Source organism: Python bivittatus, unplaced genomic scaffold, assembly GCF_059951505.1.
Source record: "Python bivittatus isolate LINGU-HERP-01145 unplaced genomic scaffold, Pbiv_v1 ctg000700_np1212, whole genome shotgun sequence".
Lineage (NCBI taxonomy): Eukaryota > Metazoa > Chordata > Lepidosauria > Squamata > Pythonidae > Python > Python bivittatus.
In genome coordinates this window covers 67,706,797-67,723,206 of record NW_028277098.1, presented here as the reverse complement: position 1 = coordinate 67,723,206, position 16,410 = coordinate 67,706,797, and the positions used below count along the sequence as shown (strand labels likewise).

The 16,410-nt window shown below is 38.8% G+C and overlaps 1 protein-coding gene across 3 annotated transcripts in view; it reads left to right on the top strand.

Moving 5' to 3' along the window:
- Positions 1–13,642, top strand: part of ST7L (suppression of tumorigenicity 7 like) — a 64,217-nt gene extending 50,575 nt beyond the window's left edge. The window contains exons 15-16 of one of the 3 annotated variants that reach the window (XM_088154081.1): positions 10,922–11,010; positions 13,138–13,642. In XM_088154081.1, the coding sequence (XP_088010207.1) occupies positions 10,922–10,975 (54 nt within the window). In that variant the 3' untranslated portion in view covers positions 10,976–11,010; positions 13,138–13,642. Of the gene's footprint in view, positions 1–3,271; positions 3,636–10,921; positions 11,011–13,137 lie in introns of those variants that run through there. The other 2 variants (XR_455897.3, XM_007422690.4) reach the window with 2 other exon arrangements.
- The last annotated feature ends 2,768 nt before the right edge of the window (positions 13,643–16,410 follow it).

Sequence of the window (16,410 nt, the reverse complement as noted above, 5' to 3'; positions counted from 1 at the left end):
GAAAATTCAGGATACCATAGACTAATAAATATTCAGTCTTACATTTCATTTTTTAAAAAGGTCATGCTAGATCAGAAATAGCGCAGTTCATTTCCAGAGTATTGCACTTATTCATTTGATAGATATATCTATTTTATGACATGTCAGATTATTTTCCACTACAATTCTCTTTTATTTCAATTTTTCTAAGAAGTCAGCATGATTTTTCTTGTACACCAAGACTACATGTTGTAAACTGTTGAAAGACATGCAAGATTCCTGCCTCAGTCCTACCCAGCCTTCACAAAATGATTGTATCTGTGTAAATATCAAACTTTAGGATCAGTTTCTTGTATTATTTCATTAGTTAAGTTATGCACAATTATTTCAGTCCTAAAGTCTTACTACAGAAATAATTGTGCATAACTAATGAAAAACAAAAGACCAAAGTACTTTAGGACAATTTTATTGCTCCGTAGGCTCTGTTTTCCAGTCCATAACATTTAAATTGACCTTGCATTTGATTCAAGGGCACATATGTGAATTCTGAGGCTTTCTGCAAAAAAATGCTTACAGTGGGGGGAAAGTATTTATTCTAACATCAAGCTATTAAACAGGGTGTTTTCTTGTATTGACTTCTGTTTTGAGTGTTATTCCATGTCATATTAGAATTCTTTGTTTCTTTTGGTGAACAACCTAGTGCCATGATCACACACGCACAAATATTAGGGTTTGGAATAAATGCTTGGAATAAAGTGTCTCTCAACAAACAGCAATGCACTTGAAATACCTCTCTTTGTATAATTAAAACAGCCATGCCCTGCTTCAGGTCTCTGTGGCTGCTTCAGAAGCTGCTCCTGAAATTGCCATGTGGACTTGGGAAAAAAGGCAGGTGCTTGCTTTACTAATTTTTGATTTCCTTAATTCCTCAGTTGTTCCTGTGCTGGAACATCCAGAGTTACTTCCTGAATTTTCTGTAGGTATAACTATATCAGTTATAATCCCAGGGCTTTGGTCACTGTGGAAGTTTATCCTTCGCTGCTGCTCACAAAACATCTAATGCTGGTGGGAATCAAAAGGCATCATAACATAGCTGACAGTCTGTATTAATATTTTATGTTGGTTCTAGGAGAAAGTTCTGTTAGTAATTCCAATTATTATAGAATATAGAGCTAACAAACAGTCTTACCTGGTCCCTTAACACCGCATTCCTGGTAAAACGAGCACAGCAACAATTGCATTTTCTGCGCCAGATGAGGAAAGTACATCTTCCATCCCCCATTCTCCTTACTTTCTATAGAGGCACCATAGAGAGTGTACTTACAAATTGTATTTCCATCTGGTTTGGGAGCTGTAGGATAGAAAGTCTGTGCGGAGGGTAATAAGGGCAGCAGAAAAGATAATTAGGATCTTTTTTACTCCCATACAAGACCTAGCATATGTGTGCTGCCTGTCTAGGGCTCGAAAGATCATCAGTGACAATTCCCATCCACATCATGGCCTGTTCTCTTTTTTACCCTCTGAGAAGAGGTTCCACTGTATTCGATGTAGGATAGCCAGATTAAGTAACAGTTTTGTTTCCCAGGCTTTTGAATGCTCGCTAAATGTTTTTTAGTTTTTATAGAAATGCAAAATGCAATCCGCTGCCAGATGGTAAAAATGTACATTGTATAGTATTTTAAATTGTATTTAGTATCTGATCAGAATTGTGAGTCAGTTGCGATGGAATTTCATTTTATTACACCACTGCACTTGGTGTGTAGCGTATAGAAAAATGAAAATAAAGCTATTCTATTCTATTCTATTCTATTCTATTCTATTCTATTCTATTCTATTCTATTCTATTCTATTCTATTCTATTCTATTCTTGTTGTTTTTCTTTTCTTCCCCTTGCTATAACGTGTATTTCTGTTTTCCTGAAAAGAAATTCCAGTTTTGCCTTACTGTGTTCTTTTTTAATGAGATTAGTTTTATACTAAATTGTCATCCTATCACCATTTAATCTGTTTGATTCAATGCTTGTTCTTTTAAAGATCTGGATTCTGTTTAGAACTACAATAGGTAGATAGTGATCCTTGAATCCCAACAAATCAGCCCTCCTAATTGTATGATTACTCATTTTATAACTGGAATAAATATTTTTACTGTTTTGTTGAGGCTCATTAGGTGACATTGAAGAATTAAGTTGTTCCACAGCTGCTGAACATCTCAGATTTATAAACATTAGAGGCTTTTGCTTATCTACAAGAAATGTATATGGCTTAAAACATATAATGAACCAATTCTGCATTTAAACCATCTGAAATAGAGTTCCATAAACTGCATGCATCTTTATAATTTGTACGTTAATTTATTTTATTGGTGTGAGAAAAGGATGGCGTCTCTAGGTTGATAATTTGTGATTAGTTTCTGTGCCTAATTTCTGGAACATGAAGAATGAGCCTTGGTAGTCTGGTAAAATGTTTAGAAGGAGAGCTTTTTAATGAATTTTCTACATCAAAACTACTGAAGATAGTGTATCCATCTTGGCATGACTGAAAGATTATACAGTAATGTTAACTTTCTAGATTGATTTTATGATGTATGATCTACTGAAAAGCCTTAGATTGCTGACAGCAGTCATGATTGAAAAAAAAAAAGATTGCTTAATAAATGATGTCTGAATAAATTTATAGAATCTACAGTTCTACTACTACTACTTGATTTAACAGTTGGGCTGAAGATCAAGATTACTATTATTACTGTTTCATGATTTCTCTGTCTAATAAGGATAGTTTTGAAGTAACGAAACTGACATAATTATTTTAAGGAAAAAAAAACCCTAACATTCTCAATATGCCATAATTTCATACAAACCTGCTTTTTTAAATATGTTTTTCTTCTACTACTCTAAACATTGGTTAAATCTTTCTATTTGTTGGAACATTTTGGGAGCTTGGCTCATCATTTTTAAATCTTTATTTTTAAAGGAGCAGCTGCTCCATTTCTCCACGTTTATTGGATTGTATGTCTCAAACTAAAATTTTAAGTTTTACACAAATATTTATATAGTCTTTTGTTTAAAAAAATTGAAAAGGAGATACTTTGTTAATTTTTCTCTGCCAGGCAGTGTCCCAAGTTTATTATAGCTCGATACCTAGACTATTTCATATACTCACTGAAGTCCACTAATTCAGGCAGGGAAATATTTCCTGTTTTTTCTTCAAAGGCTGAAGTTTGGGTAATATACATTTGAATAACTCTCTTGTTAACTTCAGCATAAATTTTTATTACAGCTTTTTTTTTCTTTCAGTTTTTTGGAACTCTTTTGTCACCTTTGAGCTTCTTGATGGAGAAGATTGAACGCCTCATGCCTTCTGGTCTCTGGCATCAGCTGACACAAATCTGAACAGAGCTCAGTTCTCAGGAACTTTAGCATCAGCATCTCTTGATTACAAAAGCACTGGCAACTAAGAGTGTGAAGGAAGACTTACTTAGCTTTGTTTTACAGCCTCTTAAAAATTTGCTGTACTCTTTAAGCCTAAAATGTTGTAGATTTAAAACACACAATTCAGTGTCTGTGTGGGTGGGTGGGGAGAGGATTGTTGTACTTAAGGCTACTGCTTTCTCTCTCAGAAATTCCAGAAAACAATAAATCTGATAGATCCTATGTTGAAATTTCCTTCTGAAGTGCAGATATGCTTAAATGTTTATTAGCCAAGAATCTAACCCACAGGGCTTGTGTTACTGACCACTTGCCAAGATGTACACCCCAGTAGGGGGCTCACTGCCAGTACTTCAGACTTCCTGCTCCTTGCTGCTCTGCATGTTCACTCTTTTACTCCTAAGGAAGGGAGCAGTTAACAAAAAGGAGGAGGCGGAGAAGAGGAGGAAGAAAGAACCGTAGCCTCCACTCTATTTACTCTATCTTGACCTAAGGCAGCAAGATGAAGGAAAGGGGAACAAGAAGTAACAATGGAAATCCCTTACTAATGCTAGTCTTGAAAGCAAGAGATAATTCTGCTAACTTGAAACTGGGTTCTGAACCATTCTTAATTATGGGATTTTCCACTACAGATTGTGATTTTGAGGATTATCTGAATTAAGTTACTTTTTGGATTTATTTGACTCTGAGTAGCAAACAGCAAATTAAAATTAACAATAAAACCATTGCAAAGGAAAACGCACACACTCTGCCTAGGGCACACACATATCAACATCCCCAGCCTCCTAAAAAATGGGCTCACTTCCTGGCCTGGGGAAAAAGCCAAGTTTTATAACTCCTTACACAAAGCCATCAATATTGGGGCCATCCAAATCTCGCATATGTTGTTCCACAGGGCACGCCCAGTGACACAGAAGGCATGCCCCTATAATAGTTCTTTACCTTTAAGATAGAAAGGAATATAAATTATACTTCGGACAGGATCATTTAATTTGTATCAGTAAATACATAGTCTCTGCAGCCTACTCATTTTATTAAGAGTTTAATTGGCTTCTGTATATCCATCTCCTCCCCCATGTTCATTGGTCTCAGCAGGTGGCAGTGCTCAGCCAACCTTTACCCATCTCAGAAGCGAAGCAGGATTGGCCCTGGTTAGCATTTGGATGAAAGACTACCTGGGAATTCCAAGGTGGTTGGCTAGACTAAGAAATAAAAGCTTCCTGGAAAAAAGCAGTGGCAAACCATTTCTGTACAGTGATGCTTAAAAGTTTGTGAACCCTTTTGAATTTTCAATATTTCTGCATAAATATGACTTAAAACATGGTCTGTTCTCCTACAATTCCTAAAACAATTCCTAAAACTAGATAAAGAGAACCCAGTCAAATTAGTCTAAAACATGATACTTGTTCATTTATTTACTGAGGAAAATGATCCAAAGCTACATATTTGTCTATGGCAAAAGTATGTGTACCTTTGCTTTCAGTAACTCTTAATGTTTTGAAGTGGCCAAGTCAAATTCCTGACTTTAATCTTAGAGAAATGTGGAAGGACCTGAAGCGGGCAGTTCATGCGAGGAAGCCCACCAACATCCCTGAGTTGAAGCTGTTCTGTGAGGAGGCATGGGCTAAAATTCCTCCGAGCTGATGTGCAGGACTATCAACAGTGATCAGAAATGTTTAGTTGCAGTTATTGCTGCCCAAAGGGGGCACACCAGTTACTGAAAGCCAAGGTTCACATACTTTTGTCACCCACAAATATGTAGCTTTGGATCATTTCCCCCATAAATCAATGAACAAGTATAATGTTTTTGACTCATTTGTTTAATTGTGTTCTCTTTATCTAGTTTTAGGACTTGTGTGGAGAACAGATTGCATTTTAGGTGATATTTAGGCAGAAATATTGAAAATTCAAAAGGGTTCACAAACTTCTAAGCACCGCTGTAACTCTGCCAAGAACACTGCTTGGCTCAAGGGTATCTACTTTTTTATTGTTCATCAATGCATAAATCAGAGTTTAATTGGATTTTGTCACTTGCACTTGTTTCTGAAATTGCTTAACCATTTGTAGTGCTTGATGGAGACTGATACCTTGGGAGGAGTTTCTCCTAACTGCAACAGACAAAACTGATTTTTGTCCTTGACCTTTGACTATCTTGAGTCATTTATAAAACTCAGTTTATTCCTTCCCTTCCCCTCCCCTTTCTCCCATCTTCCTGTCTTCATTTCAAACAGCAACTATATGAAGGAAAGTGGGAGGACTAAATGCCTGAGTAATAGCAACGTAGAATTGGATGACAGGTGTATTTCTCAACCTGCAGTTAGACATTATTAAAGCATGGGTAGTTTACTTCAGAAGATGTGTAATCACAGCATACAAGGATAGAAAGAAGCATGCTGATCACCTTTTGCAAAAACACATCTTGAAGTCCACACAGAATGGCTGTTTTTATTGAGGCAAAGTTATATTTCATAGAGGTTTTCTAGATCATTCATTCATCTCTTATAGTATTTTCCTTTGCTGTATTTCATAAACTTATATTGCAAAGTAGGAAACAGCTCATTGTCTATAGTCCATAATAGTGTTCTTGACCACTTGGAGATCATTCTACTACCACATGATAAATGTATCACTTCTCACCACTTCTCACTAGTGGTGTTTGCATTCATTTGTGACAAGGCAAGAAAGAGGAAACTAACGACTGTTGGATCTATGCAGCAACTAGGAAGCAAAACTCAAATGTTTTATGCCAAGTGAGCATAAGCCACAGGGGTGGTTTCTCACAGTGGTATCACTGTGGTGATTAATGGTCATGCTGTACTCATCCAATTTCACTTTGCCATCCACAGAGGCCCATAAGGTAAGCGGTATAATGCTTTTTAAAATTGAACTTTTTCCAGCTTACGTGTGGGGTTATAAATGAAGCAGAGTCTCCTGTGTATCACTCCCTAAGGCTGGTTTCTCTCACTGTCTTCTCTTTGACATGAGCGTACTAGAGTGGGATAAGCTTGCAAACATAGGGCTGTCAATGTTCCGCAGTGTCTGTTGCTATTGGTAATGATGCTGTGCTATTCCCCTAGTTTAACCCCCCCTCCAAAAAAACTTACTTCATCTGGGAAAATATTCCTGCTGTGCTCTCAGTTCTTTATGCCACTTCATGTTACTCTGGTATTGCCTCTAATTGCAAGTTTACTTAGCGCAGGTGTAAATTCATGTTATGTTCTCCGCTGCATGTATGGAGTTTATTTGCTCCATCTTGGATATCTTGCTTTAATTTTGCAGTTTTTGTTTTTTATGTTTACGTTTATCCTAAATTTTACTAGCCCCAAGTACTTAGCCATTATGGATAGTTTCTAACTGTATGAACACTCATTAATTACCATATGTTGCAGCCTACTCTGCTTAACCTGAATTGGAACATCAGGCTGGGGGGCTTGATAAAATACTTTTTTCTCTCATTAAAAAAATCCTGGCAATTTAGCTGTTACTGAATATTTGGGAACTGAGAATCCATGCATTCAGAAGACTTGAAGCTTGAAAAAAATTAATTTGAGAAAGCAGTTCCTCAGTTTCAGGTAGCCGTTTATGAGAATTCCTCTGCAACACCTTGATAGTTGACTTAGATGATTGTAAAATAGCAATGGAGAAGCAGGTGGGATAGTCTTTGACACTACTATTTACTACTATTGTGCTCTCTCTCTCTGTATGTATGTATGTATGTATACACACACACACACACTTACTGCTCTTGTTTTCTCCTTTTTCTTGGCTGAAAGGGTTGCCAGGAGAAGAGTTAGATTAGTCTTACCAGGCTTCTGAATGAATACTTTATGAAGACTTTTGGAAATTGAGCTTAGGTCCATAGATTGCCAAATGTGATATGGAGGTAAAATAATGTTTTTAAATTCTCTTCAAGAAGAAAAAATGGGAAAGAAACCTGTAGGTGTGCAAAATTCACATATACCTTGAAGGAAATGAATTACAGTAGGTACCAGACTACTCTATCCTGTACTTGCTGGTAGCTTCCAGTCACCAAGAGCAACATGGAGTACATAACACTATTATAGTCTGGTTTTTAGATGATGAAGATAAACATTTCAGTTGCTAGATCATCCTTAAGGATAGTTTTAGCTTCCTCAAAGAAGCATTTTGTACAGACCAGTGGGTTAAAGAACTCTTCCAAGCAATAAAGGGTAGATATTGCATTGTACTTCTTTTCCCATATACAAGAATTATTAAAATTCTGTCAGTTCACTTAATAGAGTTATCAACTCTTGAATAGGAAACTGATCTGTGGATATGGACCTCTCTGAATCTAGGACAGAACACAAAAGCGATCTGGAGGAGCAGCCAGAAGTTGAACCCAATAATTTAGAAGAGGAATCTAGGTTTGAATCCAGAACGAGAACTGGCCTTGCTCATTAATTTTCTGGAAACTTCAGTGCTTCCAGTGTGTTTCAGTGTGGTAGGCAACTTTATGAAGTACTAAGATTGAGACTGCAAGACTACATCTGATAACAATGAGAGAGAGAGTAAAATATACAGTAAATAAACCAAAAGACCCAGTAGCCCAAGAAGAAAAAACAGGAGTCATCTACAATATGCAGTGTAAGGACTGTAACAACCACTATGTAGGACAGACAGGCAGAAGGCTAGCAGAGCGCATCCATGAACACCAACTAGCAGTCAGAAGACATGATGAAAACTCCTTAATCTCACAACACATGGACAGACTTAACCATGGTTTCAACTGGGAAACTGTCAGCAAGCTAAATCTAAAAACTCGAAGGAATTCCTGGAAGCTTGGTATTCAGACAAGTCAGCCATCAACACGCACATAGAGATAAACAACATTTATACACTATTCAAAAGAGACAATAACAAGGAAACAAAAAGACCAGAACACCTTCCCACCAGCAATCAACACTCAGATAAGCAGGGATTAACACCAGGATCAACACCAGACAAACAAGCAGTAAACAGTACCCTAATCAAGGAACTACCAGCTCAGACAAGCAGTAAACAACAGCCTAATCAAGGAACTACCAAGGAGAAAACAACAATCCCACCAACACTGACAGGGCAAGCTACTGTAAATAAACAGAGAGCAAACCCCACTCCCTTCTACCACTGAAGGTGTTACCTAGTCAGGTAATGAAACGTCTGCAAGAAACAACCAAGCTCAGAGAACTCCAAGGCCTCCATAGTAAAATATATAGATTGCAAACTCACAATGTTAAATGCCCCATAAACTCCAGGTTAAAGTATTCCTAACCACCTCTATTTGAATGGATCTAGTACGGAAGAGCTCATCATACCCTTTAAGTAATTGGTCCTATTGTCAAATTCCTCCTACCTTTAAGCAACTTTTCTTCAATTCAGCTGAAATACAGCTTTCTGTATCTTGAGATCATTAGACACTGGGGCTGTAGAGAACTGGTCATGGCCCAGTTCTTAGAGGGTGTTTTCATATAACCTCAATCACCACCTCATTTAAGTTTACCTAAGCTTATAGAACTTACATTGTCCTCGCCTAAGAATACTAATGAAATGATTGGATTGAATCCTGAAGAAACTTAAAGCAATGTCTAGGATCGTAAATAAATCAAAGTGTCACAAAATGTGGGACACCAGAAAAGAGAAAGAGCAGGGCCATTATTAGCTTGAATCTGGCAAGTGCCTGTCAGATTGTGGATTTATTCCATGTAATCAAATATCAGAGGTTCTAGAAGGATTAAGATGATGCAAATACAAGCCAAACTGACAATCACAATTGTAATGTATCTTACTTGAATGTTCATTGAGAAGCTTGGCTTGTAACAACTAGGGCTTTGCAAAGCTTTGATTGAATCCCCTTTCAAAATTGAATCTTCAAGACACTGAATAAGGATCTGAATGTACTGCCCAGATTCACAGGGGTGTCATAGATTCAATGGGCTTTCTAAGTTTGCAGAATCCGAAACATTGTTCAAATGAACAAAGCTGAGGGGATACTGAGTGGTGTGGTGGCCTCTGTGATATTGGCACAAATAACTGGCTAATGACTTTTAATCCCACCTGCAAATCCTCCTTGTTGGAGCAATGAGCGCTGCTCTGCTATTTCTGCCTTACACTCTCACTAGAATGCATTGATGCAGATTTGCTGGGAAGGAAAGAAATATATCCCGACTGATTCTGCTATTCTGTTTTTATCTGTTTTATTCTTTCTTGTATGAGTTTGTATCGCTTCCCAAATCTATAATCCTTAAACCTCACATCTATTTGTCTGACCTGAAGTATAGCCCCTGTTCATCTCTGTGTCCAATTCGTCTATAGTTCTTCACTCTCTCAGTCCCTCTTTCATTTCTACCACTCACTAAAAACAAAGAAGTTTCACCCTTCAGATACTTCTCTGTCTCTGTTTGGTCTGTACTGCATGGAACCATCTGAGAGAATGTGTTTGCTGTTAGACTATTGCATATAACAGACTGTTTATATCATAGTGCAGTGCTTCTCAACCTTAGCAACTTTAAGATGTGTGGACTTCAACTCCCAGAATTCCCCAGCCAGCATGTTAAAGTTGCCAAGGTTGAGAAACACTGTCATAGTGCATTATATATGCAATAGTACTAATAAAAACAGCTCCCAGACTTTTTTTTAAAGCATATTACATGTAATCGCAACAGAGGATTATATTGCCCTAAAGCCAGCTCAATAAGCAGGCCAGCCTGACAAAGCAAGTACTCAAAGGATAGTTGAGTCTGATTTTTAGCAAGAACTTTTTAAACTGTTTTTCCCCCCATTTAGAGTAGAACATTTTATTTATTGGTTCAGTAAACCATCTCTATAGGCTTTTTGCTGGATCATATGGAGGCAGGTGTGCTATTGTTTCCTCATCCATTAAAAGAGGTAGAGAGATGAACTTTTTCCAAAATTTATTGCTGCGAATCTTCAATGTTAGTGCCCTCCAAAGGGCTTTCATTTCTGCTATTCCCATCTTATTCTGTCAAAAATGAAGCAGTGTGTGCTTCCCTATTATAGCCTATGTTCAAATCAACCTGTTGTTCAATTAGTTGACCTCTGATCTTGTCTTTGAACCTCAAATCTGAATCAGAACTTACACACCCCTAATAAATCAAGAACCAGAGCGAACCTAGCATGGCCTCTGTGATGTGGAAATGGATTTAATGAGAGTTTGGGAACAGCTCATTGTATAGCTGCTTCTAATGGTTCTCTCAGAAAGAGAGGAGATTATTGTATAAGTCCTGTTTTGTGCTGCTGGTTTCGCATACCCACAATAGTCTTCCTTTATTCTATGCAGCAAGGTCCTGTTCAGTTTAATATTAAGTATGTCCTTTCCCTAAAAATCCATTGGAAGTCAACCCAACCCAGGCAGCTTATATTCACAGTTATTTCATACCACACAACTTTCATGAGTTCCTTCATGAAATTGGTTAGTGATGCAATTCTTAAAATTAAATTCTGTTTTATAGGATCTAATCTAAAGCTGAGCAGTTTTATTTATTCTTTTCCTACATTTAGGAATTATTGCAGGAGTGCCAAGGCTTGAGGATTCGTGACTCCAAGCAAAGCTAGGATCAGAGGTCACAGTCAAGACCATTAATAACAAGGTGCAAACGGCTGGTTTATATGTAATGTGAAGCTTTTTACTTATTTCATTTATGCACTTCGGGGGCTCTGTTTGCTTATGGAGCACTTGGTGTCTGGTACTTATTTAGGAGATTGGGTTCATACAGGCCTTTGAAGGAATGCAGCAAATTGTTCTCCAGTGCTGTAATTCTGCAGTGGTAGCTGAACTTATTTGTCTCTGCTTATTACATAGGTGCTTAGCTCAAAGGTTATTCTTCACTTAAGAAGCAATAGTCGAATGCAAACTAGGAGGGTGCTTTGTATCTCTCCTTCCTTCTCATAAAAAGGTGGCTGGCCTTTAGTGAGAGAAGTTTAAAGAGCTCAAATTGATCTCAGTGATAAGAAACTAGCAGGAGATCACACAGGAGTAAAGGCAATTTCCATGATGGAAAAGAAGCAAGATAACTTATTCTGTGGTGTGTAGATACATTGATAATCTGTATAGTAACAGATGAATAGAATGAACTCTATTCATGCATAGTTGGGGGGGGGGGTTATGTGTGGTGGGTGTATATACTATAGTGTATTGCAGTGACCTTCAGATTTTCTCTCCCTTTGTGCTACTGGTAGAACAGCTGAAGTAACTAATCTACTGATGTATTATCAGGCAGAATATGTAAGAAATTCTGCAATGTAAATATTCAGTGTTGCTATTGGTAAGGCAAGTGGAGAAAATAGTGGAGTAACTTCTCCCCAGATTTGCCAAAGACTTTTTTTAATCATTCTGTAGCTCAGAAGCATTACCCTCAATTTTCACTGCAGTTGCACATTACATTAATATTTACACTGAGCTACTCATCACAGCCCTAAGATCCCTTTCTTGTTCAGCTATAACTAGTGGCTGACCATCAATGTGTGTGTGGAATATTGGGAAGGAGGGTTCCTGAGAACACTACTATATGTAGATTGTAGTAAGTTGCCTTTGCCATTTTAAAGTCCCCAATTTGAAAAGCTTTATATGATTTTTTTTCTTTTTCTGCTGTCTTACAAAAGCTTTAGTATTTTCCACTGCATTTCCTCAAACCCTTCTTTCCCCTAAATTCTGCTACAAGGGTTGTAGGTGCTGCTACTGGGGGGGGGGGGGGGGGGATAGGGACAAGTAGCATTTCTCCACACTTAGAATTACGATTCTTCTACTTAAAAATTAAAACTTATCCTATTCCAGCCATCCTATATTTTCTTCTTGCTTATCCTTCTGTTTAAGACTTGCCAACCAAGTTAGGAATTGCTACCAAGCTGCCCTTCAAAACCAAGTGGTTCCAAACCAGCGCAAGCCTGCATTGTATTTATTTATGAAAGTGTAGAAGGTTTCATTCAGAGATCACATAGCTTCTTTTATGTGTAAAAGAATTATATTGCATTTGTCTGGAAACATAGGCCATGCTTATACATTTGATCTTTGGTAGAAAGCAGGAGAGTAGTTTCTTCTCTTATATCCTTTCTATAAAATGAATACTGCAACTTAAATGTGCAGTAATGCATCCTTTCTGCTGTTCTGAATCTTCTGCTGGTCTTTTTCATGAGCTTGGTTCTTACACTGAATTTCCATGTTTTTCCTTTCAATCTAGCTGTAAGCTGTTATCAGTTACACAACCGATTGGGTGACAATCTCATTCTCCTGCCTTGAATCATCAGCCAAGATGCAAAGGCAACAACCTTTCCCCACCCTTTTCCCTACCACTCATTGGCCCTGGATGCAATATGACTGGCTGGGTCACTCTGGCCGGTCTCCTGTGCACTAATAATGCACTTCACGACTAGGTTTAAAAAATTATCTCCCACACAGGTCACGGCAGGCTAGACAAATATTAGTTCAAACATCCCCATAAATTGTCCCCAAGGGGCCAGACCAGCAGTCACCTCTTTTCATGGCATATATCTTACTCTCCTCAAGAGAAAAATTAGTGGCTGTTAGGATGTGTGAAATAGAATTCCTATTGTGTGAAAGAAAAGGTACAAGAGAAAGTGCCATTTTTATTTTGACAGAAACTGAAGACTTTTTCACATATCACAATAAAGGTGAACCCATTATAACAATTCTAGTAGGGTTGTTTCTATTTTCGCTTAGATATGTCCTTGCTGCCATGCTATTCTTCTGTTCATAGCAGACCCAGTTAATGAAAGCTGACAGCTCTGTATCCAAAGCGGAACCACTGAAGGACAAGTGGAGAAGGACTTTTTGCATACCTGGGGAAAGCCTAACGTTGCAGAAGTACCAAAAAGCCCCAAAACAAAACCCTCATCTTTAAGAAAAACATTTGACTGTGCAAACCAAATAAATCCGTCAAACACCCCAAAGAAGAATAATCATATTCTGTGATCATAGAATGGTTAGTGCCTGGTAGTGGTGGTGGTGAAATACTGTAGAAAATTCAGCCCTATGGAGAAACAGTGAAATGAATTATTTTGTTAAGGGGTGCAAATTGATTACCTGTGGCCTTGAGCTTTATTTATTAACTTTATTGCTTCAAAAGTACATTATGTCTGTATTTATTTTGTGGCCTAGTCACTGATTCTACAGTTAACATAATGAACAATTATATGACTTCATGTACTAGCTTATGCATAATGCTGAAGGTACTAGTTCACCCTTTAAAAAAAACAATACCACATATAATATCTGACGCTTTTGCCGACAATAAACACAAGGTTGCAAAAGGATTCATACACCAGTTTCTGCGTATCACTCTGTTAAAAGTGCAAGAGGAAGATCCCCAATTCTTTTCTGATAACAAGTGAAATGGCTCAATTTCTCTCTTTTTGAAACTCTGTAGTAAATGCAAAATGAGGAGATAGGGAAAATGGGATTAATTTTTTTTAAAATTTATATAGCCATATGTAATGGAGCTACCAGTAGAAGAGAATAATGGAGCTAGTAAGTGCTAATCTACAAGAGGAAAAGTCCCACTGCATAAAAGGAAATTAGATTGTATGATAGTGGCCATTCTGTGTCTGCAGTCCTATTTACCATCTTTCCCAAAGGCTAATGTGTCTAGAAATTCCTGGACTTTTTATGCCAAGCAGTGGTGGCTTTCGATTCTTTGGGGCCCTAGGTGACAGTGTCATTGGGGGCCCTCTGGGAAAATTGTTTTTTTGCTGGCAATTTCAGCAAGTCTGTTATATCTAAATTTCTGCTAAGATTTCTCAACCCATGATGTAGCCTTGAAATTGCAATGATTACAATTCAAAAATGAAAACAAACAACAAAAAGTTAAATTCTGTTTTTATTATATTTCTTCTTGTTGAAGACTTCATCATCCTGTCTTCATATATAGGCATCTGATATCATAACAGAGCACAAACTGATAAGATCATTTATCTTCACCTAATAGCGTAAGAGAACATGAAGTGACAATGGCATTGATATACAGTGGTACCTCGGGTTACGAACTTAATCTGTTCCGTGACTCTGGTCGCAACCCGAATTGGTCGCAACCCAAGGCAAATTTTCCCATAAGGTTCAATGTAAATACGGTTAATCTGTTCCGCCCTCCGAATTTGGTCGCAACCCGAGGCAAATTTCCCCATAAGATTCAATGTAAATACAGTTAATCCGTTCTGAAACATATGCATTTTATTTTTAAACCACAAAAACATGAAAAAAAGTACAGTACAGCACAGTATGAAGAGGGAGAATGGGGTGGGGAGGCAGTTATTGTTTGGAGGGAGAGTCCCCCTCCAAAAGGACATCGGGGAGATCTCCTTCAGGGGTTTCCTCTCTTCTTTGCCTCTTAGCTGCAGGCTCAATTCTGGGGAAAAACCTGTCTAAAGTCAGTTGTTTTTTCCTGCGCTGCATAACCCTCCGGAAATGAGAGAACACGTTATCGTTCATCATATTCAACACTCTGTTGTCACAGTTCTGTTGGGGTGGTGCTTCTCAAGGAAATCCTGGCACTCATTCCATTTCGCCATGATGGATTGTATCACTTCACTGCTCACCTCCTCCCCGTCCTCCTCTTCCTCAGTGGAATGCTCCTCGCCAATCGCTTTCTGTTGCTCAGCAAGTTCTTCCATGGTCAGCTCCTCCTTATGGTCCTCAACAAGCTCCTTTATGTCTGCATCATCAACAACCAGACCCATGCTCTTGCCCATGGACACAATCTCCTCCACTACCTCTGCATCAGACCCTTCAAAGTCACGTTCAGTGACACATTCTGGCCACAGTTTCCTCCAGGCTGAATTTAAGGTCCAGCAGGTGACATCTTCCCAGGCTTTGTCAATGAGGCTGATGCAGTGGAGGACATTGAAATGTTTCTTCCAAAACTCTTTCAGAGTCAAGGATGTTTCCTCAGTGACATTGAAATACCTGGTGAAGAGCGCCTTTGTGTAGAGCTTCTTAAAGTTGCAGATCACTTGCTGGTCCATGGGCTGCAGAAGAGGTGTCGTGTTGGGGGGGAGGAACTAACTTGACCTTTATAAAGTCATACTCAGCGTCCATATCATCCACCAAGGCTGGAGGGTGGGCCGGGGCATTGTCCATCAGAAGAAGGCACCTTTCAGGCAGCTGGTTGTCAGGTATTTTGTAACGCTGGGTGCGAACACCTCGTGCAGCCATTCCATGAACAACTGCCTTGTGACCCACGCTCTCGCATTGGCCCTCCACATGACAGGCAGTCTGGCCTTGTTCACATTGTGTTCCCTGGACGCACGAGGGGTCTGGGAATGGTACACCAGTAGCGGCTTAATCTTCAGGTTGCCGCTTGCGTTCGCACACAGCAAAAGGGTCAATCTGTCCTTCATAGGCTTGTGCCCTGGCAGTGCCTTTTCCTCCTGCATGATGTAGGTTCTGTTTGGCATCTTCTTCCAGAAGAGCCCTGTCTCATCACAGTTGAACACTTGCTGAGCGACGTATCCTTCCGCCTTCATGAAGTCCTCAAATTCATTCTTGTAGGCTTCTGCAGCAGCCTTGTCAGAACTGGAAGCCTCACCATGTCTTGCCACACTGTGGATGCCACTTCTCTTTCGGAATTTCTCAAACCAGCCTCTGCTGGCTTTAAATTCCTCACTTGCTGCACTGGTAGAGGGGTTTGTCCGCAGTAAATCACTGTGCAGTTTCCTGGCGTTTTCACAGATGATAGCTTCACTCACACTATCACCTGCCAGCTGTTTCTCATTCAGCCACACTAACAACAGCTTTTCCACCTCTTCCAGCACTTGTGTCCTCTGCCTCGTTAAGATCGTTACTCCTTTTGCCACATCAGCTCCTCTGATGGCATCTTTATTCTTCAAAATAGTCGAGATGGTCGACTTCGCCATCTTGTACTCCGAAGCCAGATCAATCACACGAATACCACGATCGTGCTTTTCTATAATGTCTTCTTCAGTTCGATCGTCACTTTTTTCTTCAAAGCCTTATTCTTGCCAAGCCTGCTCTGCATTTT